Source organism: Pelecanus crispus, chromosome 14 (assembly GCF_030463565.1).
Source record: "Pelecanus crispus isolate bPelCri1 chromosome 14, bPelCri1.pri, whole genome shotgun sequence".
Classification (NCBI taxonomy): domain Eukaryota; kingdom Metazoa; phylum Chordata; class Aves; order Pelecaniformes; family Pelecanidae; genus Pelecanus; species Pelecanus crispus.
Genome location: NC_134656.1, coordinates 12,738,957 through 12,765,404, shown reverse-complemented (window position 1 = coordinate 12,765,404; position 26,448 = coordinate 12,738,957). Strand labels below are relative to the sequence as shown.

General features: G+C 54.5%; 1 protein-coding gene across 1 annotated transcript; it reads left to right on the top strand.

Annotated features, from left to right (window-relative positions):
- Positions 1 to 5,093: 5,093 nt before the first annotated feature.
- RBPJL (recombination signal binding protein for immunoglobulin kappa J region like) lies at positions 5,094 to 13,253 on the top strand. Its single transcript, XM_075721364.1, has 11 exons — positions 5,094 to 5,176; positions 5,531 to 5,656; positions 7,294 to 7,364; positions 7,629 to 7,744; positions 8,624 to 8,798; positions 9,225 to 9,362; positions 9,905 to 10,014; positions 10,114 to 10,254; positions 10,618 to 10,773; positions 11,001 to 11,104; positions 12,980 to 13,253. Exons 1-11 carry the CDS (start codon positions 5,094 to 5,096, stop codon positions 13,251 to 13,253), a joined length of 1,494 nt encoding a protein of 497 aa, XP_075577479.1.
- The last annotated feature ends 13,195 nt before the right edge of the window (positions 13,254 to 26,448 follow it).

Genomic DNA, 26,448 nt, shown 5'->3' with positions numbered 1-26,448 from the left:
TTGCTCCAGCCTTCAGATCATTTTTGTGGCCCTCCTCTGGAGCTGCTCCAAACAGTTCCATGTCCTTCTTGTACTGAGGGATCCAGAGCTAGACGCAGGGCTCCAGGTGAGGTCTCACCAGAGCAGAGTAGAGGGGCAGAATCATAGAATCATAGAATCGTTTAGGTTGGAAAAGACCTTTAAGATCATCCAGTCCAACCATTACGCTAACATTACCAAGTCCATACTAAACCAATTAAACCAATTAAGGGTAGACTAAACCATGTCCCAAAATGCCATGTCTACCCATTTTTTGAACACCTCCAGGGATGGTGACTCCACCACCTCTCTGGGCAGCCTGTTCCAATGCTTGACTACCCTTTCCGTGAAGAATTTTTTCCTAATATCCAACCTAATCCTCCCCTGGCACAGCTCTTGTTCTATCACTAACTACTTGGGAGAAGAGACCAACACCCACCTCACTACAACATCCTTTCAGGTAGTTGTAGAGAGCAATAAGGTCTCCCCTCAGCCTCCGCTTCTCCAGGCTAAACAACCCCAGTTCCCTCAGCCACTCCTCATAAGGCCTGTGCTCCAGACCCTTCACCAGCTTCGTTGCCCTTCTCTGGACATGCTCCAGCACCTCAATGTCTTTCTTGTATTGAGGGGCCCAAAACTGAACACAGTATTCCAGGTGTGGCCTCACCAGCGCCGAGTACAGGGGGACAATCACCTCCCTGCTCCTGCTGGCCACACTATTCCTGATACAAGCCAGGATGCTGTTGGCCTTCTTGGCCACCTGGGCACGCTGCTGGCTCGTGTTCAGCCGGCTGTTGACCAACACCCCCATGTCCTTTTCGGCCAGGCAGCTTTCCAGCCACTCTTCCCCAAGGCTGTAGCATTGCATGGGGTTGTTGTGACCGAAGTGCAGGACGCGGCACTTGGCCTTGTTGAACCTCGTACAGTTGGCCTTGGCCCATTGGTCCAGCCTGTCCAGATCCCTCTGCAGGGCCATCCTATCCTCGAGCAGATCTACAATCCCACCCAATTTGGTGTCATCTGCAAACTAACTGAGAGTGCACTCAATCCCCTCGTCTAGATCATTGATAAAGATATTATCACCTCCCTCCACCTGCTGGCCATGCAGCTTTTGATGCAGCCCAGGATGTGGTTGACTTTCTGGGCTGCAAGCGGCACACATTGTTGGCTCATGTCCAACTTTTCATCCACCAATACCCCCAAGTCCTTCTCCGCAGGGCTGCTCTCAATCCCTTCATCCCCCCCAGCCTGTACTGATATCGGGGGTTGCCCTGTCCCAGGTGCAGGACCTTGCACTTGGCCTTGTTGAACCTCATGAGGTTCACAGAGGCCCACCTCTCCAGCTTGTCCAGGTCCCTTTAGATGACATCTCGTCCTTCTGGTGTGTCAGCTGCACCACTCAGCTTGGTGTCGTCTGCAAACTTGCTGAGGGTGCACTCAATCCCACTATGTCATTGATGAAGATGTTAAACAGCACTGGTCCCAGTATGGACCCCTGAGGGACTCCACTTGTCACTGGTCTCCATGTGGGCATCGAGCCATTGACCACGACCCTCTGGACAAGACCATCCAGCCAATTCTTTATCCACTGAACAGTCCACCCCTCAAATCCATATCTCCCCAATTTAGAGAGAAGGATGTTGTGGGGGACTGTGTCGAACACTTTACAGAAGTCCAAACAGATGACATCCATTGCTTTTCCCTTGTCCACTGATGCAGTCACTCCTTCATAGAAAGCCACTAGGTTGGTCAGGCAGGACTTGTCCTTGGTGAATCCATGCTGTCTGTCTCGAATCACCTCCCTGTCTTCCATGTGCTTGAGCATAGCTTCTAGGAGGATCTGCTCCACGATCTTCCCAGGCACAGAGGTGAGGCTGACAGGGCGGTACTTCCCAGGGTCCTCCTTTCTTCCCTTTTTAAAAATGGGTACAACATTCCCTTCTTCCAGTCACCAGGGACTTCACCTGACTGCCATGACTTTTCAAATATCATGGAGAGTGGCTTGGCAACTACATCAGCCAGTTCCCTCAGGACTCTGGGATGCATCTCATCAGGTCCCATAGGCTTGTGCACATTCAGGTTCCTCAGATGGTCTCAAACCTGATCTTCCCTTACAGTGGGAGGGGCTTTACCCCCCTGGTCCCCATCTTGCAGTCCATCAACTCGGGAGGGGTGAGGAGAGGGGTTGCCAGTGAAGACTGAGGCAAAAACTTTATTGAGTACCTCAGCCTTCTCCTCGTCTGTTGATACTAGGTCACCATTCTTATTCATCGGGGAGGGGGGCGGGGTGTGCTTTCTTTAACCTTCCTTTTCTGGTTGTTATACCTGTAGATGCCCTTGTTATTCTTTACATCCCTTGCCAAATTCAGCTCCAGCTGCACCTTGGCCTTCCTGACCCCCTCCCTACACAACCAGGCAGCTTCTCTGTACTCTTCCCAGGACACCTGTCCCTGCTTCCACTGCCTATGCAGTTCCCTCTTACTCTTTAGTTTGACCAGCATGTCTCGACTCAGCCATGCTGGTCTCTTCCCTTCCTTGCCTGATTTCTTACACCTGGGGACTGAGAGCTCTTGCACTCCATGGAAGGTGTCCTTAAATATGTGCCAGCTCTGTTCCATTCCCCTGTCCCTGAGGACCGTTTCCCAGGGGTCCTTCTGACTAACTCCTTGAAGAGCTGGAAGTTTGCTAAAATTTAGGGTCCTGACTGTACTCCTCACTTTTCCCATGGAGTGTGAACTCCACCAACGCATGATCGTCGCAGCCCAGGCTGCCTCCAGTCTTGGCATCACCGATGAGCTCACTTGCACTGGTGACCATCAGGTCCAGCATTGCATCCCCTCGGGTAGGGGTGTCTATTACGTGGCTTAGGAAGTTATCCTCAGTGCATTCCAGGAATCTCCTGGATTGCCTACAGCTCACCGTGTTGCTTTTCCAGCAAATGTCGGGGTGGTTGAAGTCCCCCAGCAGGATGAGAGTCTGCAACCGCGAAGCCTTCCGGAGCTGGAGGAATAAGGCTTTGTCAGTAGGCTCCCCTTGATCAGGTGGCCTGTAGTAGATACCAACCACAAGGTTCCCTTTGTTGCCTCTGTCTCTGATTCTTACCCATAAGCTTTCGACCTGCTTATGGCTATTCTTCAGGGACAGCTCTTCACACTGTATTGATTTCTTTATGTAGAGGGCAACGCTTCCACCCCTCCTTCCTCACCTGTCCCTTCTGAACAGCCTGTGGGCATCGATAGCCACTTTCCAGTCATGGGATTCGTCCCACCAACTTTCAGTTATGGCAATCAGGTCGTAGCTTTCTAGTAGCACAGTAGCTTCCAACTCCTCCTGTTTGTTCCCCATGCTGTGTGCATTCATGTAGAGGCATCTCATCTAGGCTGTTGGCCGTGTTGCCTTCTTAGTGGAACATCCCTTGTTTCCCTTGAGGTGTTTCATGGAGGTTTCCTTTGTTAGCTCCTACTACCTTAGGAGTGCCCAGCTCACCTCTGCAAGACTTCAACTGTGCTACAGTGTCCTCAGCACGCCTCTTGGCAACAGGTTGAGGGCTTATAGTAGCACGCCGTCCCTCTAACCATTGTGTACCATCCCATAGCTTGTCACAGGCAAGCCTGGTATGTTCCCCTTCCCCCTTAACATCTAGTTTAAAGTCCTGTCAATGAGTCCCACAAGCTCCTGAGCAAAGACCCTCTTTCCCCTTTGAGAAAGGTGGCTCCCATTTGACGCCAGCACGCCTGGTGCTGTGTAGGCCATCCCATTGTCAAAAAACCCAAAGTTATGATGGTGGCACCAGCCACAGAGCCATGTATTAAGAGATTGGGTCCGCCTGTTCCTTCCAATGTCACCTCCCACAACTGGAAGGAGGGAGGAAAAGATAACCTGTGCCCCAGATTCCCTCACTAACCGTCCCAAGGCCCTGAAGTCTCTTTTAATCACCCTTGGGCTACACACTGCAACTTCGTCACCACCCACGTGGAAGAGCAGTAATGGGTAGTAGTCCGAGGGCCATAGCAGGCTGGGAAGTCTCCTGGTAGTATCTCTGACCTGGGCTCCTGGGAGGCAGCAGACTTCCCTATGAGGAGGGTCCCCCCAGCATATTGGACCCTCTGTTCCCCTCAGAAGGGAGTTTCCTACAACTATGACCCTTCTTTTCTTCCTTGTGAAGGTGGTAGTAATATGGGGGGTAGGTCTTTGTGGTCTTGGCGACTCCTCTGGTGTAGATGGATCGACACCCACATCATCCATGGACTGGTCCTCCACATCTAGAGCCTCATACCTATTGTGCAGAGGCACCTGGGGAGTCATTGTGGGCAAGGAAAGGGTTCGCTTGTTGCCCCAGTTGTGGACTTGTTTCCACTTGTTGCTTCCCTTTAAGACTCTGCCTACATCCTGGTGGGGGGAGGATACTAGAACCCTTTGGTCCCAGGCTTTCTCTGGTGGCTGTTGCCTGTTCAGGTTTCTAGGAGGTCAGAGCGTGGTTCCACCAGCCTATCTCCTGCTCAGACTCCCTGATGCTTCATAGCCTGTCTACTTCCTCTCTTAGCTCTGCCACCAGGCCAAGTAGATAGTCCACCTGGTCACAGCATACACAGCTGTTCCCTCCACTGCCATCTGTTCCCAGTGCAAGCTGGTGGCAGTCCCTGCAGCCGGAGACCTGGACAGCTGTGTGTTTCCCTGGGAGCTCAGTCTGGGTAAATACATCCTTTCTGGCTAGTGCAGAGGATATAGCCTTCCACTGGCTTCTTCAGATAGGCAGTCTCACCTCTTCTGAAAGCAAGTCAGCACCACAAAAGGTCTCCCCAGTAGACACCCCATAACTCTCCCCTGTCTCATTCCCCAGTTCTTGCACATGTGTCCCAGGTGTCCCTCAGGCTTGGACCCACCTCATCTCTCTCCAGCCAGTTAATGCCCAACCTACTAAGTTAGTAGAGTTAAATGCTGGGTGCATGGGAACTCCTTCTAGTTAATAGAGCAGAAAGAATCAGCAAAACCACCCACCTCTTATGTCTCAGAGAAAAATGCAGCTATTTTCACCCAACAGCCCTTGCAGAAGCCAACAAGCAGCTCCTCCTTGCATGACAGCTCCCCAGCTGCACTCACGGCTCAGCAGCATCATTTCCCAACTCACCAAAAAGCCATACAGCAACAAGCACATCAGGTGGAAAAACAAATTAATAATTGGGGCACTGCCAGCATTGTGTGGGACTGGAAGTCTTAGAAATGCGCGTTTCAGAGCTATAAACGTAGTGCCCTGTGTGTGTTTGATTGAAAACTGATGAAGCAGTTATTCAGTTATCCAAACTTCATATTTTTCAGTGCCAATCCCAGTCTTACAGCAGCTGGGATGCTCTCTGAGCTCCAGTGCTTTCCAGTGGGAAAGCCTCTCCACCTTCCCCACCCATCAGGCTGGACATGGAGGGTGCTCCAGGCTCCCTGCTCGGCATAGAGCTGGTAGGGCAAGGCAAGGAGCCTGGTTCTAGTGTTACAGTGCTGGGGGACCGCTGTCTTGTAGATCCAACCCGTACCAAACCAACCTGCTTCGAGACAGTGTGCGGAGGTACCTGCAACTGCCGGCAGACCAGACAGTATTGATACTGCATGCCAAAGTTGCACAGAAGTCATACGGCAATGAAAAAAGGTAGGACATGGCTCAGGCTTCTCTGATAGCACTTCCAAACCCAGCTACCTAAAGCTCAATTTCTCTTTCTACCTCGCTAGATTTCTCTGATTTAAGCTGGTGAAGCAAATGATTTTACATATCCCCTCTCCATCCATTCATGACCTCTTTGCATCTAAAACTTCTGTTTAGTCTTGAACTAAGGATATTAACCCCCCACCTGCATCCATCCCAGTTAGATATTCCCAATGGTTAAGTTCCACCCGTGATGTAATGGAGATCAGAAAGATGAAGTAAAAGAAGGAAATAAGCTATTCAAGAAGAAAAAGAAGAAAGGTTAGTGTTGTAAGTGCTCTGGAAATGTTGTCTTAAAATCTAAATGGCCACAGCAGGGACTGGGGCTTTTCCATCAATGCCCAATGGTCTACAAAAAGCTGCTATTTTTGAAAATCTTTCCCACACTGCAAAAACACCTTGAGGTTCTGGCTTGAATCTCCAAAATTGCTACTCCTGGGCAGTGACATCAGACTGTGGTAGTGTAATATAATTAATACTCCATTAATCCCTGTGATATAAATAATCGTCCGTTATTACCAAACGTGGAGTAGCTATGAGGGGACAAGCTCTACCTCTAAGGCATAACCACACCCAGACCCCAGTGACCCCAGGAGACAGCTCTAATCTGGGCTGGCTGTGCCTGCAAAGTCCTCATCACATCCAGCCTCCTGCCAGGGGCTGCTGGTCCACAGGTAAAGGTTTTATTTCAGGATGGGTTCTCCCAGCCAGGAGGGAAGCCCCCGTATTGCTGAGCTTTCAGAAAGAACAGCCTCCTCCCCCTGCTCCAGACCCCATGCAAGGGATGAGCATGAATATCAGATGCCAGATCTGGAGAGGGAGAGAAAACCAGCACAGAGCTCTCAGCTTAATGTTTAAAGGTGCTGATGCTGTTTTCCTTGATGGTGGGAGCCAGGGGCCTGTGCTGTAGATGACTTGTTTAAATAAACCTGTACCCAGGACTTTATGGCTCTGAAATATCCACCTCCATGCACCGGTGTTTTCTCGGCTGGCACTTTACCTAGTATCAATAGGGGATGAATTTGCACCATTCACACAAGTGCAAAGACAGTGGAAACCCAAATAAAACACAGGAAAATAGGTTTCCAAAACCCTGGCTATAAATTTATTTGCATTGGGCTCCAAATCTGGCTGTGAATGCAAACTCTGTTCCTGACCTGCTGAAACTCCCACATGGCAGGCAGGCAGAGGCAGGGGGTCTGATCCACCCTTGGTTCTGGGCAGTAGGGGGCTGAGGCACCCTGTCTTCCCCTCCTGGGGCTGTCCCATGGCCAATGGGCCCATGGCCACTGATAGATGTAGCAGACACCCGGATGCTGCGGCTGGAGGCAGCCAGTGCAGGGCAGAGAGGCTGAGACAGCTTCTTCAGCAGACCCCAATTCCTCCAGCCAGCCCTGCCCGCAATACCCAGCTGGGGGGTCCCCAGCCGCTTGCTGCAGCACCACGTACTTCCCAGGGTGCAGGGTTGCTCCTGGCACCAGCGAGCCCTGAGTGAAGGTCTCTACTCTCAGCACAGTCATCCTGTCACCCCTGAGCACCTTTTCTGGGTGCTGAAGTGCAGTAAGAAAATGTCGTCTCTGCAGGTTTTTCTGCCCCCCACCTTGCGTTTACCTGAGTGGGCCAGGATGGAAGTTAAAACAGGAGCAGATAAAAGGTAAGCACTGGGTGGCAGCCCTGGACCTCTCCTCCCTCCCTTCCCATGCCACAGAGAGCTGCCCTCCACCTCCACAAAGGGGAGAGTGACCCAGTTGATTTTTTCTTTGCCCCCCAAACTCCTCTTTCCCCCTTGAGGCTGAGCCCTCTGCGGTCCAGACTCAGGGAGGGCTGGAGCCTGGGCCAACCCACCATCCCAGGAAGAGCTGAGCCCACACCTATGCCTGTGTGGGGGATGGAGGGTGCTTCTCCCCATGTCTTCCAGCCAGGGACCTGGGAGAGGACAGTTTTCAGGTGTGCGGGTATATGGGGCTGGACAGCATGGGAAGCAGCCTGATGGAGACCCAGAAGCTCAGCTTCGAGGAGCAGCCAGATGCGAAGGTAGAGCCTGATGCTCCCCAGGGCTGTGCAGTGGCACCCCATGGGGACCCTGATAATGCACAGGCTGGGCTGTCCCTGGTGTCACCCCAAGCACTGGGATGTCACATCATCCCCTTCCTCGGGATGTCATAGTCCTTCCTTCCTAGCCACTGGTCCCCACTCTGCTCTGCCATCCTGTTGTGGTACGGGTGGCAGCCCAAGCAGCCAGGCAGGCTCTCCTGCCTTGCAAAGAGTCCCATCTTTCTTTGGCTTCATCTTTTCAGGTCGACAGCCCTGTGGCAGGCAAGCTGCCCAAATTTGCACAGCCCTGGTACCTTCTCCTGATGACCAGCACTACTGCTTATCGCAAAATGAAAGCCCAGTCTTTCCTGTGCAGATAAACAGCTAAAAAAACCCCTGATCGATCCCAAAGTTCAGAAGCTTCAGCAGACCTCTGGCATTTTTTGATAGTGGGAAAAAAGAAGGAAAAGCATTATCTGGGGTCCCTGAAGAGCACAGGGTCTGAGTCGGGCCAGAAACCTTACAAAAAGAGCCTTTGTTGGCAGTGCTTGTATTGCTGCTAAGGCACAGCGTATCAGCCAGGATGGCAGGAAACCATAAACCCAGGGTGATTTTTCATGTTATGTGGGATAAATCACATGTGAACATTCATTTCCATGAGGAATTCTGTGCCCCCTGTATAAGTAAAGCCTCTGCTGATCCCCAGCTCTTCATTCCACCTGTAATAACATCTCTGGTCGTTTCCCCCTTTAAATGGACCTGGGGCTCTTTGAAAGGGCACTATTATGTCCTTGCGGGGCAGTGAGGAGGGTGAGGAGGGCAAGGAAAGCTGGCAGGGCTGGGCTGGAGCTGCTAGCAGCCTCTCTTTGCCGTTGGCAGGGGTTCGGCTGCGCCAAGGCGCTGTACATCTCGGATGCAGACAAGCGCAAGCATTTCCGCCTGGTCCTGAAGCTCTTCTTCAGCAATGGGCAGGAGATTGGCACTTTCCACAGCAAGCTGATCAAGGTCATCTCCAAGCCCTCGCAGAAGAAGCAGTCGCTGAAGAACACGGACCGTGTGTACAGGGATGGCTCTGTGGGGAGGAAGGTGGGCATAAGCCCAGGGTGGGATGCTGTCTGAGCGCTCACAGACAGCTCACAAACTTGGCTCTGGAGTGGTCCAGGCTGGACCCAAAGCCCATGGGCATCCCCAAAAGAGGGGGAATGTATCTGGGTATATTGATGTGTCTTTTCTGAAGGGTTCACCCACCACAATGTGTAATGCCCTGATGCCAACATGCTCCTCACTCTGCAGGCTTCACTTCTGAAAAGCCCAGCTGGGCTGGCACTCACATACAGAGAAAGGCAGCCAGGGGGGTGCTGGTTCCTGTTGGGCTGGTTACACCCATAACCAGGACTTGTCCTCCCTTGGCTTGACAAAAGCCATAGTTCAAGCCACATGTGGACCTGGCAAGCACTAACATAACCACCTCTCCCAACAGTCTGCATCTCCTCGGGCTCCAAAGTCTCCCTCTTCAACCGCCTGCGCTCCCAGACCGTCAGCACCCGCTACCTCTCTGTCGAAGGGGGAGCCTTCATCGCCAGTGCCAGGCAGTGGGCAGCCTTCACCCTCCACCTGGGTAAGAAGCCTTGTGGGGCCACTGATGCCAGCCATACCCAGGGCTGGCTGCCTCCAGCCCTGGCTCTCCCTCCATGCAAACCCAGTTCTTGGGGGTGAAAGGGGTGGGAATTAGCCTGGGGATGCGGGAACCTGGCTCAGATCTCACCTCTGCCTGGTGGTCCTGGTGTATCTCTGGAGCCGATGGCTGTTTCCCACTGGCCTTGAGGGTTGGCATCATGTCCTGAGAGCACACAGGCTGTACCAGTCTGAATGCTCACAAATCCAAGCAAGTAACTTGCCTGGAAGAGGCCAGAGCCCAGAGCATCCCTGCCCATGCTGTCTCCAGTGGTGTCCCTGCAAGGTACCGCATCCCAGTCCCACTCTCCCATGCTGGGCTCCCAGGGAGCGGTGGTCTCTGCAAGCAGCAAGCACCTGCAGAGCAGAGAAAGCAGTAAGAAAGCACCAGGAGCATGGCCAGACTATCACGTAGCAAGGCAGTGCAGGTTGGCCTGCTCCCTGGCTGCTCAGGGCGGTGACTCTGCCTGTCTCCTTCCCGGCAAGCCGATGAGTGCTGCACCTGGAGTGAGTTCTCCCTGCAGGAAGGGTATATCCGCTACGGCTCTGTGGTCCAGCTTGTCTGCACAGCCACCGGCGTCACCCTGCCTCCCCTGGTAAGCCTCCATCCCTGCAGGTGTCAGGCACATAGACCTGGCTGCTCTGTGCCTCTGGGTGACAGGTACCATCCCTGGGATGATGCTGCCGCCCTGCAGATCATCCGGAAGGTGACGAAGCAGTGCGCCATGCTGGACGTGGACGAGCCCATCTCCCAGCTCCACAAATGTGCCTTCCAGTTCCAGGGCAGCGACCGCATGTACCTGTGTCTCTCCATGGAGAAAGTGATCCAGTTCCAGGTACAGCAGCGTGAGGAGGAGTGAGGACTCCTGGGATCCTCCTTGTTATCTCTCCAGCCTCCTCTGCGTTGCTGGTGTCTGGGGAACATGTCACCAGGAGGGGTCTTCCAGCAAAGGGGGGTTTCATCCAAATTAAAGACAGAATCACTGCAAAGCCATCTGCCTCTGGCTTGCATGCTTTGGAGGGGACATAGTCATCAAGGTCTTTGCAAAGGCATCATGATCCCCATTTCCCAGCAAGCAAAGTGGAGGCACTGTGTCACTTGCTGGAACTGAGATACCAGGGGCAGAAGCCAGGTGTCCTGGCCCTGGTCCCCTGCCATGCGTACTGCGGTGTGTTTGGAGCTGTGACACTCTCCGCAGGCATCTCCCTGCCCAAAGGAAGCCAACCGGGAGCTGCTGAACGACGGCTCCTGCTGGACCATCATTGGCACCGAGACAGTGGAGTACACCTTCAGTGAGAGCCTGTCCTGCATCCACGAGCCCGTCAGCCCTGTGCCACTCATCACTGCCCTGCAGGTAGGCATAGTGCCAGCCACCAGCCACCCTGGCCTGCCTCTGTCATGGCTCCTGCTGCGGAGCCCTTGCACCCGCAGTCAGCATCTCCTGGTTTTGGGATGCTGTGGGAATGCCCAGGTCTGGACTGCTGCTATGGGGATGGGACACACAGGCAGAGCATCCTGCAGCAGAAGGAGTCTGGCTCATTCTACCACCTAACACACTGCCATGCACTCTGCTCATCACAGCTCACAGGTGGCGGGGATGTGGCCATGCTGGAGGTGCAGGGGGAGTATTTCCATGCACACCTCAAAGTCTGGTTCGGAGATGTGGAATCAGAGACTATGTACAGGTAATGTGGCTGAGGGGGCCAGGGAGCAGGCAGGGAATGGCAGCTGGGTTTGGGCAGTGCTGGGCAGCTCTGGGAGGGATGTGACTGCCGACCTTGGGGACAGGGGCACTTGCACTGCCCATTCTGTGGGACCAAGCATGAACATTGCAAGGAGAGGCAGGGATGAGTCTGGCTGGTGCCTGCAGGCTCTAGATGCAGTCTGGGGATAGCAGTGGGGAAGGGACATGGGAACCTTGGGGGCTGCAAGCAACCCTGGCAGAGAGGAATGGAACACTGGGGAGGAGAGGGGAAACTGGCTGGAGGCTTCACGCTGAGCTCCAGGCTGGAGGAGACATGCAGGCACTCACTGCTGGCTGCTCCTGCACCAGGCCCTCCTGGGTTAATGCATGTTAATTCATCCTGAGTACGCTCAACGGGCATGTGCAGGTCAACCAGGGGATCAGGCCCAGCCAGCATGGGTTCATGAAAGGCAGGTCCTGTCTGACCAACCTGATTTCCTTCTATGACCTGGTGACCCACCTAGTAGATGAGGGAAAGGCTGTGGATGTCATCTACCTGGACTTCAGTAAAGCCTTTGACACCATCTCCCATAGCATTCTCCTTAGGAAGCTAGTAACTGATGGCTTGGACGGGCATACCCTTCGCTGGGTAAAAAACTGGCTGGGTGGCTGAGCCCAGAGAGTTGTGGTGAATGGAGTTAAGTCCAGTTGGCGACCGGTCACAAGCAGTGTTCCCCACAGCTCTGTTTTGGGGCCAGTCTTATTTAATATCTTTATCAATGATCTAGATGAGGGGATTGAGTGCGCCCTCAGTAAATTTGCAGATGACACCAAATTGGGTGGCAGTGTCGATCTGCTCGAGGGTAGAATGGCGCTGCAGAAGGATCTGGACAGGCTGGACCAATGGGCCAAGGCCAACTGTACGAGGTTTAACAAGGCCAAGTGCCGCGTCCTGCACTTCAACAACCCCATGCAACGCTACAGGCTTGGGGAAGAGTGGCTGGAAAGCTGCCTGGCCGAAAAGGACCTGGGGGTGCTGGTTGACAGCTGGCTGAACACGAGCCAGCAGTGTGCCCAGGTGGCCAAGAAGGCCAACAGCATCCTGGCTTGTATCAGGAATAGTGTGGCCAGCAGGAGCAGGGAGGTGATTGTCCCCCTGTACTCGGCGCTGGTGAGGCCACACCTGGAATACTGTGTCCAGTTTTGGGCCCCTCAATACAAGAAAGACATTGAGGTACTGGAGCGTGTCCAGAGAAGGGCAACGAAGCTGGTGAAGGGTCCGGAACACAGGCCTTATGAGGAGTGGCTGAGGGAACTGGAATTGTTTAGCCTGGAGAAGAGGAGGCTGAAGGGAGACCTTATCGCTCTCAACAACTCTCTGAAAGGATGTTGTAGTGAGGTGGGTGTTGGTCTCTTCTCCCATGTGGTTAGTGATAGGATGAGAAGAAATGGGCTCAAGCTGTGCCAGGGGAGGATTAGGTTGGATATTAGGAAAAAATTCTTCATGGAAAGGGTAGTCAAGCATTGGAACAGGCTGCCCAGAGAGGTGGTGGAGTCACCATCCCTGGAGGTGTTCAAAAAACGGGTAGACGTGGCACTTTGGGACATGGTTTAATGGGCATGGTGGTGTTGGGTTGATGGTTGGACTGATGATCTTAGAGGTCCTTTCCAACCTTAATAATTCCTAGTTTTTACTTTCATTAAAAAATAATCCAGCCCCCAAGCCAGGAAACATGAAATTATTACTCTACCCTTAATTGGCGTAGTGGTGGACTTGGTAGTGTTAGGTTAATGGTTGGACTGGATGATCTTAAAGGTCTTTACCAATCTAAATGATTCTATGATTCTATGTTTTCCTCTCCTGCGCTGTTCCCAGGAGCCCCAAGTCCCTCATGTGTGTTGTCCCTGACGTCTCTGCCTTTGGCAGTAACTGGAGGTGGCTACGGTACCCCATCACGGTCCCGCTCTTGCTGATCAGGGATGATGGCCTCATCTACTCCAGCTCATTCACATTCACCTACACCCCAGAGCAGAGCTTCATGCCAGGGCAGCAGGTCCTCTCGGATGTCCCCCAGGACTCAGACAAATTACTTGACAGCATCCATCAGGAGTTCACCAGGACCAACTTCCACCTCTTCATGCAGAGCTAGCAAGCTGGGTGGGCAGAGGCTCAGCCTCACTGCTGGCCCTGGGGAAGGGGAGCAGCCTTGAGCCGTGCCAAGGACCCCCGTCCAGGGCTTGGGGTGGCCCCACCGAAGGGTCCTCCTCATGCATGGAATGCCCACCATGTTACTGTGATTTGCTGACTTGTCTCTTCTTCATGGCAGCATCTCACCCTGCTGAGATCTCACATGAGCACATCAATAAATCAGGCTTCAAGGACTCCTTACTGATTCAATTGCTTCACAGTTTACCTCCCACACTGACACAGAGCATCACAGCTCCCTTAATGTCTTCAGGCCATATATCCAAAGGCCAGGAGGGACAGGGATGATGAACAAATGTGACCTTAAATGTTATTGACCTATACCAGGAATCCCTGCATTGCTTCTGTGCTTTTCAGTAATGAGGAGCTGATTTCCAGCAGCCAAATACTCAGTACCAGATGGTTTGGTTTTTTATTAGAGGCCCAAATGGGGTTATTTCAAATGTAAAAGGGAAAAAGAGAGAAAGAAAAACTTCAGTATGAAACACAGTCCCTTCCTATCTGGTGTGGCTCTGCCAAACTCTGTTGCTTTACACACTTACACACACACACAAACACACACACAGAAATTGCAGTGCTGGCATCAGCAGGAAACTGCTGATCTAAAGATGCCATAAAAAGAAGCTGGGTTTCTTGGAGCTGGACCCGAGCGTTACGCAGAGTGGGTCTTACAGCTTTATTTAGTCTTCAGATCTCCGTGGCATCAAAAGGCCTGTGGTGTACCTGGAAACCTGCTGGTTTGGCAGTTCTGAGCTGGGTTTTGAAACAACCCAACTGCCAAACCCACAGAGTTGTTTAACACACACTGAAGTCGGTGGCAGGGGAGTAGGGGAAGCATGGTGCACCACAACTCACAGCATCCCAGGAGCATGGGGCACCTAGCCCCCCACAAGGGCATCCCTGGCTCACCACCTGCCTTACCTGCATGTTTTGTGCCATCCACCGTGTTTCAGACACTGGCACCGCACAGACCAACAGCCCCAGCATGCAGCTTGTCCTTGGTCTGGCCATGTGCATCCCCTGCCATGCTGCAGCTCAGGATGCTGAATTCGGGGCTGCAGGGGACCAACAGCCTCACACCACCCAGCATGAAGACGCATGGTGATGCCTAGTGTCTTGGCGCTCCTCCCTCTGCAGCTTGTGCATGGTCCCAGCTTCCATGGGACCAAAAGAGCTTGGGTCTCTGGGGTCCTAACCTGGGCCTTCCCAGGGGGCAGCACCTCCCTAAACTCCACCAGGAGATGGGGTTCCTTCTTCCCCAAACCAGGAACCTCACAGAAGGCAAAAAGCTCTTGGCAGATACATCTGTGTGCATCTGGAGCTGCAGCTACTGGAGGAAAAACTCAGGGAGAATATTAGAGTGCATGGCAACAGCCAAGGGCTGGTGGAGGAAAGGGCTGGAGGACAGAGGAAGCATAACCACGTGAAGATCCACAGGGGGTTTCAAAAGGAAGCAAGTCCCTCGAGCAGGAGGCAGGTCCCTGTGCGCTCATTAGGTGTTGGGAGCAGCGGTACAAGACCTTACTGCTCCCATTCTTGACAAATGCTCGAGCATCTTATAGAGGTGCTGGGGGCAGCTGGGGCTTCCCCTGTGTGACAGCCACTTGGGCCACCCCATCAGCCCATGCTTACCAACCTTTATGCTCACCTCCCCAGCAAATCCACCCTGGCCCTAACGTAACTGACGATGAGATGCAAGAAAAATCCTTTAATCAACCTGAACAGAGGATCCCTCATATCTCCCCCAAAAGCATTTCCCCCCATCTCATTGGGGAAGGGCTGGAAAGCAGTGAAATGATGGGCCTTTCAGTTTCTGTCTGCATCCCACACAGGCACGTCTGCAGCCCGCGGGCTCCTCAACCTGCTCCCCTCCCTCAGAGGCCAGGGCATAATTCATATTTTATGAATGGAAAGCACCCTCTGCTATATTTAGCAGCAGCCCGGTCCTGAAGGGCAGAAAGAGCATTGCTTACTGACTTCAAGGGCTTGGAACAAGCCTGCCTTGTTATGTTTACAGTGCAGTGCTTTGCTGGAGAGGCCAAGAAAGCACCGAGTGGCTCATTCTTGAAGTCTGATGGATTAAGAAAACAGCTGCAGTAATTCAAGTCACATGGGGAAAGGGGAGAGGCAGCGGCAGGCAGGCTGGGGGGCCTCAAGAGGCTCCTGCCTTCCCCCAACCAGCCATGGGCTGCATTTAATCTGCTTTTCACAGCAGGTCCTGCAAATGGAAACGAGGAGCTTTGCAGCTCCTGGAGGAGGCACTTCGCTGCCACAGGGAACATATGCTCTGCATCACGGTGGAGGAGCTGGTAGCATTGGCAGAGCTGTTTATTTGCATAATCACTGATTAACACAAATGTCTCGGACAGGTGCCAAGCTATCCAGCTGTATGTTCTCACTCACTTGTGAGTTGGCAGTGCCTGTCTCTGCCAGATCCTATAATAACCCAATGCATATTGGGGAAACACCGTCCCACCGGCTCCAGTGAGCCAGGCTGCATGCTCAGAGCTGGGCTGCCTATTGGAGCCCGTCTGGCAGCTCTTTTCTGTGCTCCTGAGCTGTGCACGGAGCTTTTCCCCGTCCCCAAGGCAGCCAGAAGCATGGTTATAAAATGAAGCATGAAGAAAAACCTTCACATGACTCCAAGAGCTGGGGATTTAGGAAAAGTATCAAATGCTGTGGGGATGCTTACATTGCGTTGCATGAGCATCCCTGGGCAATGGCGAGGCTTGAAGGCAATGGGGGTCCCCTGCTCCTGCCGGGCCAGGGTGCAGCTGGGGCTGCCCAGAGCCCCACCATACCAAGGAGCCATTTCAGGTCCCCGAGGTGAGCATACCTTCAAAAACATCAAGAAGAAAATAAAATCCTGGCTTTCCCTCTGTGAAACTATATCCCAGAGGAACAGGAAGTCTAGTCTTGGCCTGTCTCCCTTTCTGCCTGGGCTGCGCGGCACTGTCCTAGCCATTTGGAAGCAGAATTGCTGCCATCTAGTGAGCCCAGCCACCAGCACCCTGCCTGCTGAGCACCGCCACATTCATCACACTGCCTGTGCCCATACTGCCCAGAGGCTCAGGCCAGCTTGGGAGCTGCACTGGGTGCTGAGGATCGCCTGGGCATCTCTGGCCATCCCCAGGGGACATTTTCTGCCCAGCTCAGAGGATTTGGCTGGTTTTTTTAAACAGCCATTGCATTGCATTTTGCCCCAGACCATACAGCAGGTTTCCCGATGAGTTGGTTGAGTGTTTATCGGAGAGCAGAGGTCAGCCGTGGCACACAGGACTGCAGGGAATGTCTCTTCCCTGCTAACCCAGCCCAAATCCAGCCCGGTGACACCGTTTTTTGGCACTGAGGCAGCCAGTGGGATGGCTTGCTTGTAGGGCAATTTGCAACCACAACTGCAGAAAGACCAGAAAAACTCTGGTTACAGGGGGGTTTTGCATCCCCCTGAGCATGAGGGGTGGGCGGAGAGGGGCAGCTGGCCAGGGGGCTGTAAGGAACCAGGCTGTCCCATGCCAGGGCAGCTCAGCACCAGCAGGCTCACTGCCAGGCCTGGATACTCTTCCCCAGCTCATGTGATCCAATGAGGTGTTTGCCTTGGCAAGGGCAGCCCAGGGCAGGTCCCTCTGTTGCGCTGTGGTTTCATAACCTCCCCAACACAAGCATGGTCAGGGCAGTGGCAGCACTCCCACGTTCCTACCCATCCCATGTGGAGGAGCACTGCATGGCAGGTGAGCATCACCAGGGACCTGGCATCAGGATGAGCTGCTGCAACCAGCACCAGAGACACAGGGCAAGCAGGGCCTTCCCACCGGAGCAGCCTGTCACCCGCAGCCCTAAGTCCTTTGCCTGAGGCTGTCCGTGTCCCATGCCCCCACGCAGAGCCTCCAGGTGGTCCAGCAGGGGCCCATGGCCCAAGCTGCTTGGTGTAAATATCTGTATCACCAGCCCATGAGAGCAGGGAATGCGGGGATGCTGCTCTGTCCACCAGCCAGGGGAAAGGTACAGAGCAAAACCTCTTTCCTGGAAACTTGGTTCCCCTGGGGCTGATGCCCAGGGCTGGTGCAGTGCGTGAACAAGACTTGGCCAACAAGATTGATCCAAGGGGCCAGTTACTGCATCATAAGCCAAAAAATCCCCCTCCCTACCGATCCCTTGCAGTGGTCCGAGCCCGACCTGCAGACCCCAGTGTGGTCCTATTACCCTGAGCATGCCTCCAAGGGCACCCCTGGCCTCAGCCCAGTGCAGTCCTGTGTATGGGGCCATAGGTTTGGGCAGTGCCCAGAGAACCTGTGCTGACTCTATCCTTTTTCTGATAGGGCTATAAATAACCCAGCTGGGCGGCAGGATGTAAAACAATGCCAGGGCCAAAATAAGCTGAGTTGGGTCACTGAGGAATTACAATTATCTGCTCAAGAGACTCCAAGTGCATCAGGAACTGCCCAGGCGTGTGGCCCTGCTTGCCAGACTCTGAAAAAAAACCCAAATTGCGTTAAGGATGGAGCGAGTCAGAGACACTCACGGGTACCTGCATTGCCAGCAATGCCAGGAACGGGTATTACTAGCCCCTGTCCCAAGATGGGCTGTTCAGGTGCAGAGACCGCCACACTTCTGTGCCCACAGCTCCAGGTGCTCAGCCCTTCCCATGCAGCCAAAAAGTCTGTGGAAAATTTGGTTTCCTTTTTTTGTTTGTTTGGGTTTTTTTTCCTTTAAAACAAGCTGAAAACAAGCTCACTCCTGGCAAGCTCTGGACTCCCTGCAGCCCAGGGAAGGACTGAGCCTGGGGGCCAGCAGCATCCTGCTGGGATGCAGGGCTGGACCACTGCCCCAGGGCTGCAGCCGGGACTTGGTGGCCAGATTAGGGGTGCAGGGTCAGCACTGGACACAACTCCCCACTGCCAGCCCCATGCTGCAGCACTGTCGGGGGGCCCAGGGAGCTTGGTTAGCAGGGACAGGATGGAGGGAGCTGGTAACCTGCTTTCATTCCCCTTTCAAAAGAAACACACAGATAGTTTTCTCAAGGTTCACTGGGGAAGGAAAGTGTATGTTTAAACAGCTAAAATAAACAACTGGGCTTGAAAAACACAGGCCTGATTTCCATACACCGTTGCTGTAATTAGGCATGCAAACCAGGCAGACAGTTACAGTTGTTAGGATCAACCCTGAGAAAGAACCAACTGGGTGCAGCTCCCTCCCCATGAGCCCAGTGAGGACTCGGTGTCCATGGAGCCGCTGGCAGAGGAGCTGAGCAGCACCCCTGGGTGCTCCTCCGCAGCCCCAGAGCTGTTGGGCTCAGTGCCACCCCAGCGTGGCTTTGCTTGGAGCACTGTAGGGAGCAGGCAGCACCATGCAGTGTGCCAGCACCCCGGTTGCATGGTCATGCTGGCTACAAGCGCCCCTGTGCCCCCTCCCCTGCTAAATCTGGCCTCCTGCCCTGGCTGGCTTGCATTGGGACAGCTTGGGGATGAAGCCCCAAACTCCCCGACTAGTGCCCCTCACCTCTGCGTCAGGCCTGGCCCGGAGAGCCCGGTCTGGCAGGTCTCTGCAAAGGGACCAGGGCGTCAGGATAGGCAACAGGCTCTGCCAGGAGCAGCAGCTAGGAGGAGAAGCAGCAGCTGGAGGGCTTCAACCTCACAGTGATGTGTCCTTGCTCCCTACAACTAGAACAGGGACCTGGCCCCGGCTGCAGCCCCAGGAAGCACTGGGATTTCAGGGTGTGGGCTGAGCGGCAGACACAGGCTGGAAAAAAAAGACAGAGGGAATGAATTGCTACAGCTTCGATGTGTCAGCACAGTTCAGTCCAGTACAAAGAGAGAGGGAGCCTGGCCCTGGGAACCTCCCCAGGGAGCGGGGCTGCTGCAGCCAGACCCTGATTGCCTCCACTGCTGCCTGACAGTCCCTGACTGAGCTGGGCTGCAGCAAGTCCCTACGAATAGGGCTCAGCCCTGCCACAGGGCCAGGCACCACAGTACAGGGGAGCAGTACAGTGGCTTTAGCCCTTCGCACATCCACTCCCCGTGGGGACGCTTGGCATGGTCTCCTCCGCCACACCTGTGTGGGACCAACAGGGGGCCCTCAACATGCTGCTCATGGGGGGCCATCTGTCCTGACCCCGCACGGAGGGGCTGCCAGGAGCCGTCTGCCTGAAAGGGAGCTCGCAGGGGCTCCTACATGTGGGACAAGACATCAAAGGGGCAGAAGAAAAGGCGCTTTATTAAACCCACTCTGGCTTGCAGCTACATTAACAGCAGCAGATCAGTGCTGAGAGGCAGGGGGAGATTTGCTCTTTGCTTTCTGCCCTGGGGTGCACAACCAGGAGCATGGCTCCAGGTGAGGAGCCCTCCCACCCTGGCCATGGCTCCCAGGAGAGCTGGGGGTGCACCCAGGGTTTGTCCCCATGCCACTACCTAGCATCACTGGGCCCACTGGCCTGCCTTTGCTGCTGTGCATGGTCACCATCCCCTCACACCCCGCTGAGAGCCAACATGCGTGCATGCGTGCAGCCCCCTGGGGGCTGTGCTGGGCGGAGCAGGCAGGTTTGAAGGACTCTGTTCCCCTGTGTAATTATACCTGAGTGGGGGAAGAGAAATGTGATGAAAATCCCTCGCTGGATCTTTCTGACAGGAGCCAGGGCATTCAGCCACACAGTGGCCCCACTGTTCCCTCACGTGTGCCTGGAGCTGTCAGCCCACCTCCTGCACCCCCCCACTTCCCCAGAATAACTAGCCCATGATTAAAAACTGGGTCTTCTCCCTCCACAATGTCAACACTCGGCAAAATGCCCCAAACCTCCCTCCTGCCTGGGGCTGGCAGGGTGATGCGGCAGTGGTAAGGGCAGCGCCCATGGGTGAGCTGGTGCCTTTTGGCACTGGGAGCACCCCCAGCACCCTGAGCCCTCACACCAGCCCAGCTGGGCAGAGCCATGGCAACATCTGCACTTGTGTCCATCCCTGCCCATGGAGGTCTGGGGACATCCAGCCCTTGCCCTGCCCCACATGGCAATGCTCCTGCCCTTGGGATGCAGAGCAGCAATGGACTTGCAGCTGCAGCAAACTGGTTTCCAACAAGGAACTGGTGGTACGGCTGCTTGACAGGGCAGCAGCAGGGGAGAGCATGCCAGCCTGCCCCTCATACTGGTCCCAGCAGGTTGCCTTCAAAAGTAGGCAGTCCCAAGCTCTGGCTCTGCATTCAGCGCTGTGCGTCTTCCCGAGACCATGCAAGGAGACGTGCACGAAGGAGCCCCAGCCATCACCTTCCTGGAAGCCCCAGGAAAGGCTGAAGGGGAGGACCAGGGTTCTGGATCACCTTTGCCAAGGATGGACTTGCAAAACAAACCTGCAATGAGCCCAACAACCTCAGCAGCCTTGGTGGCCAGATCCTGCATAAGCACTGCCCGGGCTAAAGACACACAGGGACTGGCTGCTGGCAGACACTCAGCAACCCACACATCTGGCTGTCTTGGCCATGCAGGCAAGCACCCGGGATGAGGGGCCACCAGCCCTAGGCGAGCTTCCCATCCCTGCAACCAAAGGGAGACACACCCACAGAGCTCAGGATGGCCCGACTCAGCTTCTCTCCTGCAGCAAAGCACACAACAGGGATGCTGAGCCAAGCCAGCATCCCTGCCCTGGAGATCCCCAGGAGTTTGGGCTCAGCACCGAGCCATCACCTCCTCCTGCCCTGAGGCTGGGGGTCCTGGCTGGGAGCCAGGCTGGCTCCACCACACCCTCTATGATGCTTAGCACAGCCCTCGCCCTGGGCTTGCTGGTGGCTCTGGGGACATGGCTCCTGGAGCTGTGAATGCAGCAGCTCATTGCAGCACACTGACCCCAGGCTGGGACAAGCAGGGGGTCCCACTGAGCACAGGGTGGGCCTGGGGGAGCTGCTGGGGCTGCCAGCACCTGCTGTCCCTGCAGCCCAGCAGGACCCCCATGCTGGGTGGTGGGTTCCTCCATGAAGCAGGCTGGCTGGCACCCTCCAAGCCCCCTTTCTGAGCAGGGCAGCCCTGGCTGCCCCGCGCTCGGCACAGCTGCAGGTGGATTTTTCTTGGGTGAGCTCCCAACACCATGGGGTCACACCAGGCATACAGGAGCTGCTCTCCCAGGGTTCATTCCCCACCATCAAGCTCTGCCTCATCTCACTGCACTGATCAGATACACCTCCACTGCAGTGACCCTGCGTTATTAAGTTTAATCTGTTCCCAGGATGAATGTATCATTACAGCTTTTCCCACCTACACTTTTCCCAAGCCATCAGTATTTTAGGATGGCAGGAGAAATCCCTGCCCCTTCTGGTTTCCATGTGGGGCAGGGGATTTGCATCTCCCTCTGCTCTGCTGGGGAAAGGGAGAGGGGAGGGCACATCCCCACGGTGCTGGCGTGGGAGGAGGGTGCTGGTGAGCCTGGGTGCTCTCCCTGCATGGGCTGCAGTATGAAGCATAGCACAGTCTGATCATCTCCAGATGCAAAACAAAGTGGGTCCTTACATCGGGGGGTCAGGGAGTGCTGTCAGGGAGGTGCTGCCTGTCCCAGCCTGGCTCATCCACCATGGCTCAGCAGTGACTCGGGCACAAGGTAAGCTCCCAGGATGCTGTCCTGAGCTCCTGAAACACATAGCCCACGCACCCACAGGGAAAGCCATGTCAGCACCTCGCTGGCCCTTGCTCAGCCTGAGCACCTCCTGCCACACAGCCACTCTGGGGGTCCCCCTTTCCCCCGGGCTCACACTGCAACTCCCCTTCCTCCCCAGGTAACCAGCTGCTATGGATGACCATCCTCCATCTGCTGCAGTGTCCAGCTGTGTGCTGCTCCCCCCCCTCCCGCAGCAAAGCCCCACAAAGGCTCTTTTAATGCCTTTTGCAGGGGACTGCTATTTCCCTGTGGGTCCCAGATGCCTTTCAGAGCCCAGGCCACCTCTATAAAGCTGCCCATGAGCTTTGGCTGCAATAGCTGGGACAAAAAGTGATATAGCTAATGCCTCGATAACGCTTTCTCTGAATCATTCCCATAAGGAGCACAAGCCTGGGCTGGGGAGCACCCCAGGAAGTGCTCACTCTGGTCTGAGGAGTCAGGAGCTGATGGCACCTCCAGGTGAGAAACTGTTTCAGTCCCTCCTCCCCATTCCTGCCAAGAGCTCAGGGCCTTTAGCTGCACTGAGCCTCTTGCAATGCACTAGAGAAAAAGAAAAAAAGAAAAAAGAAAAAAAAAAGAAAGAAAACAAGAAAAAAAAAAAAGAGGACAAACCTCTTAGCATCTGGCCAGACTTCCTACAGCATTAGCATCATTGCAATTCTCAGTCCCGCGTCCGAGATCGCTGCCTGCCGAGGAATTCCCACCCGCGCCGGGGTGCCACGGCCGTGCAGCCTGGAATTAGCAGAGAAGCCCCCGCCCCTCCCAAAAAAAAAAAAAATCTGCTCCCCGGTGGGAGCCGAGGGGAAGCGAGGGCGGAGCACCGCCAGGCAGCGGGGGCCCGGCCGTGGCGGGAGAGGTTTGCCCAGGAGATGGCAGCAGACACAGGGCGAGCGGGAGGGAACGGGCCCCGGGAGCCGTGCCGGGGGCGGGGGGGATATCACGGGTGGGCCCGGGGTGCTCGGCCGCGGGGCTCTGCGAGGGCTCCCGGGAAAACGGAGCTGGTGAGCAGGCAAGGGGGCACGGGTAGGGAAACCAGGCAGGCAGCGGCAGTCCAGAGTTTGCAGTCGAAAGCCAGAGCAGTGCTGCTACCCGCCCAAGTGCAACTGCTGGTGCAAAAAAGCCACCCTCCTCATCCATGGGGTGTTTCTTGATAGCCTGCATGGGCAATGCTACTCCATCCCATGGCAGCGAGCATCCCTGCTTCCCTGTTCCTCAGAGTCTGTCCAAAACACAAGCCTCGAGGAACCACTTTGGTGTGCGTGATGGGCTCAGCACCCCAAAGACACCAGACCTTTGGGCAGCACAGCCTGCACCAGAGCTGGCACCGAGCAAGATAGGACAGAGGAAGGCGAAGGAGGAGCTGGAAGGTTTTAGCCCCCAATGGTAGGAACATCCCTGCAGCGAAGGGTCAGCCGCACCCAGCAGTAACGAAGGAGGAAGGTTTTCACCCAGCAGGCCCCAGCCCAGAGGACAACCTGCCCTGTTACCTCCTGCACAGCCTCGGCTCACCCAGCCGACCAGGGACTCCAGTGACCCCCACCAGTGCCCTCCAGCCCCAGAGGGCAGGGGAGGGCTGTACTGGGACCTGCGTCCCCTGGGCTCTCCCTGCTTGCCCTGTCCCCTGCCTGCAGCCACGGGGAACCCAGCTGTGCACCCTGCTCAGCACCCAGCTGGTGGGGGCATACTCATGGGAAACACTGTGTCTCTGAGGACCAGGAATTGTCCCTCACAGACTCCATGGTCTCTGCAGGCAGCCTGGGTGTCCTGCCTGGAGAGGTGGCTGCCCTGTGCTCTGACCAGAGGGTTAGAGGTGGTGGGGACAGGCACTGCAAACACCAACACCATTGCACACCATCTCTGTGACCCATTTTGGCACCTCTCTGGCACACAGCGTGGCACAGCGCTACAGCTCACCCTGCAAAACAAGGGACCCAAACACCCATGAACTCCACCTCAAAACCCCCCTGGAAGCCATAAAGTAAAGGGGATCAGCAAGGTCACGCTTCACCTTCCAGCTCCTCTGCTCATTCCCCCCAAGCCTCTCATGCCAGGCAGCGTTTGGGAAGAGCTGAGCTGCCCCTGGCCACTCATCAGTATCCAGGAGGGTTCCAGCTATATTCAGGCCAGGTGGAGAAGGTCCTCAGGGTTTTGATTTTAAAACCAGAGCAGCACTAGGAGGAAAAACAACTGAGTGTCATCGCAGGGGGCAGAGCTGAAGACCAGGAATTCACAAGGTGTAAGTGCCAGTCACCCCTCAGCTAACACCAGATACAGGCAAGCTCGCTGCAGAGGGCAGAAAGGCAGACGGACAGAATGGTGACAAATCCATCCCAGGAGCCATGGCTCTGCAAGCACAGGCAGGCAGCCAGGCTCACGCTCCGGGGATTTGCAGAGAATCCGTCCAGATTGCTTTGCAAAAACAAGGCACTTTTACACCGAGGGTGGTTTTGGAAAGTACACGGGATTCTTGCAACCCACAGATTAAGCCGAGGAGAGAAAGAAAGGAGAGAAAAAAAAAAAAAACCAAGAAAGAAAAAAACCCCCAAACATACATTGCTCCAAGAAGCAGATCCGAGAACCTGTCACAGCCACATGAGGCGTAAGAACATGAAGATCACAGGCATATGTCACTGGTCACTGACAAACAGCAGCTCCCACAGAGCAAAGATCAGCCCTGCGAGCACATGGTTTATTCTTGGTACCAGAAGCAGATTCTCAGAGGACCTTCAAGAGCACACTGGTGACGGACCAAAGAACAAGTCGCAGAGCAAGTGTCTTCTACTCCCTCACCCCCAAGGGAGCCTGTGTACTAGTCCTAATTTGTTTCCTCCATCCCTGCTAATCCTAACCATGCACAGCAGGAGTTCCCACCAGGGAGAAGGGAATTAGATTTTCTCGAGGACAATAAACCATTTAAATACAGCACTTCTTAGGAGACTCAGCACTTTTCCTAGTGAGCAGCCCTGCTCTCCAAAGAGCGTACCCTCTCCCACACGCCCGGGGAGACAGAGATGGGTCCCATCCCTTAAGAGCACCAAGCTGTTACAGCAGAGGGGCTTGGAGAAGCAGCAGCTTCCTCCAGGTCTTGCTTAAGAGCTGCGGTAGTCCAAAATGGCATGAAGTCACCTGCGGACTTGCTCCCATAGTAGTTGATCCCAGGGAAGCTGAAACAGCTCTACTCCCACTTGAAGGCCCACACGTCAGTTAAACAGGGTTGGCTTGAAACTTGGTAGAGCAAGACTCTCTGCACGATTCTATGACATTGTACCCCTGTGTTTGAGGGTACAGGAATGTGCTGCTGTCATCAGGGGACATGCACAATCCCATCTCTTACCCCCCTCTGTCCCTCCTGGCTGCAAGGGGACAGCCCTCTCTAAGTGTCTTCACAAAACTGATCACCAGAGAAAGGATGGACTCACCTCCTTGTGTCATGCTGTATCTGCTTTACTTGCCTGGAGGAGCTTCAGTAGCTCCAGAAACCCAGTGACACTGGTCCTACAGGAGGTGGGTCAGATGCTGAAGATGGTTCGGGAGCAGCTAACAAAGCCCCTTTGAGCTGCAGGCCACCACCAAGGCAGATCCCAGCATGCTTTCCCCCTTTGGTAAACCAAGGAGTTACACAAAAATGAGCTCCCTGTTATGCAGCTCCCAAAAGCAATTTCAGATCAGAAACAGCCCAAAAAGCCAGTTTTAGAAAGTACCAGTTTATTGGGGGGGTGGGGGGGTGGATAAAAATCACTAACAGTGGAAAATCCCCAAGAGCAATTACACAAGAGAATCTAAATATCCCAAGAAGCAGATACCACTCCTGCCTTCCTGGTAGTGCTGTCCATAGGCAATAAAATCTTCCCTCTCCTTCCCAGTCTACAGTGAACTCTGTGCAGTTTTTAGAGCCTCCCAGAACTTGCAGTTTCCCTCAACACACTTGTACTGAGACCAAGTGAGTGAGTCAGCCTGGAGGAGGAGCCTTGGGAAAAGTTCTCTCACACCCTCTCACACATGGCTCCCCTGTGATCTCCACTTCTCCTGCCTAGCTCTGAGAAGCTGGCTGAAGCTGAATTTCTTCGTTCTATCACTTCTACCAATTTAGCCTCAAGCCTACAACAAAGCCTCAGTAAGGAGGCTTCAGGAGTCGATGAGATTTCTAAACAGCCTTTGCAACTGTCTAGTTTTGTGCTGCCTACCCAGTTACACAGTTTAGGGACCCATACTCAGATTAAGAGAGCTGAATTTATCTTTTTGTCTTAAACCACACCAGATTCAGAGAGCTGCAGTAGGACACGACTTGCACATAGTTCTGTAATGCCTTCCTGAAACAGCGGCACTGGACATGCACATTACCCTTTGCTCTAGGAGCACTGGGGGAATTGGTCTAACTCTTAGTAGAGGTAGGAGCTATGTACATGATGTATTAAGAAAAGCCCACCACAGGAGGTTCAGTGCTAGCCGTCTATGAAACCTCAGTGGTCACAGCCGGGAGCTGCTGCCAAGGCAGACTTCTAGCTACCAAAG

Excerpts from the sequence above, each read along its gene's own strand:
- RBPJL (XM_075721364.1), top strand. The coding sequence starts at position 5,094 with ATGACAGCTCCCCAGCTGCACTCACGGCTCAGCAGCATCATTTCCCAA. Across the intron at positions 5,177-5,530 it reads TACAGCAACAAGCACATCAG|ATCCAACCCGTACCAAACCA; the intron begins GTGGAAAAACAA and ends GCTGTCTTGTAG. Across the intron at positions 8,799-9,224 it reads GTCGCTGAAGAACACGGACC|TCTGCATCTCCTCGGGCTCC; the intron begins GTGTGTACAGGG and ends CTCTCCCAACAG.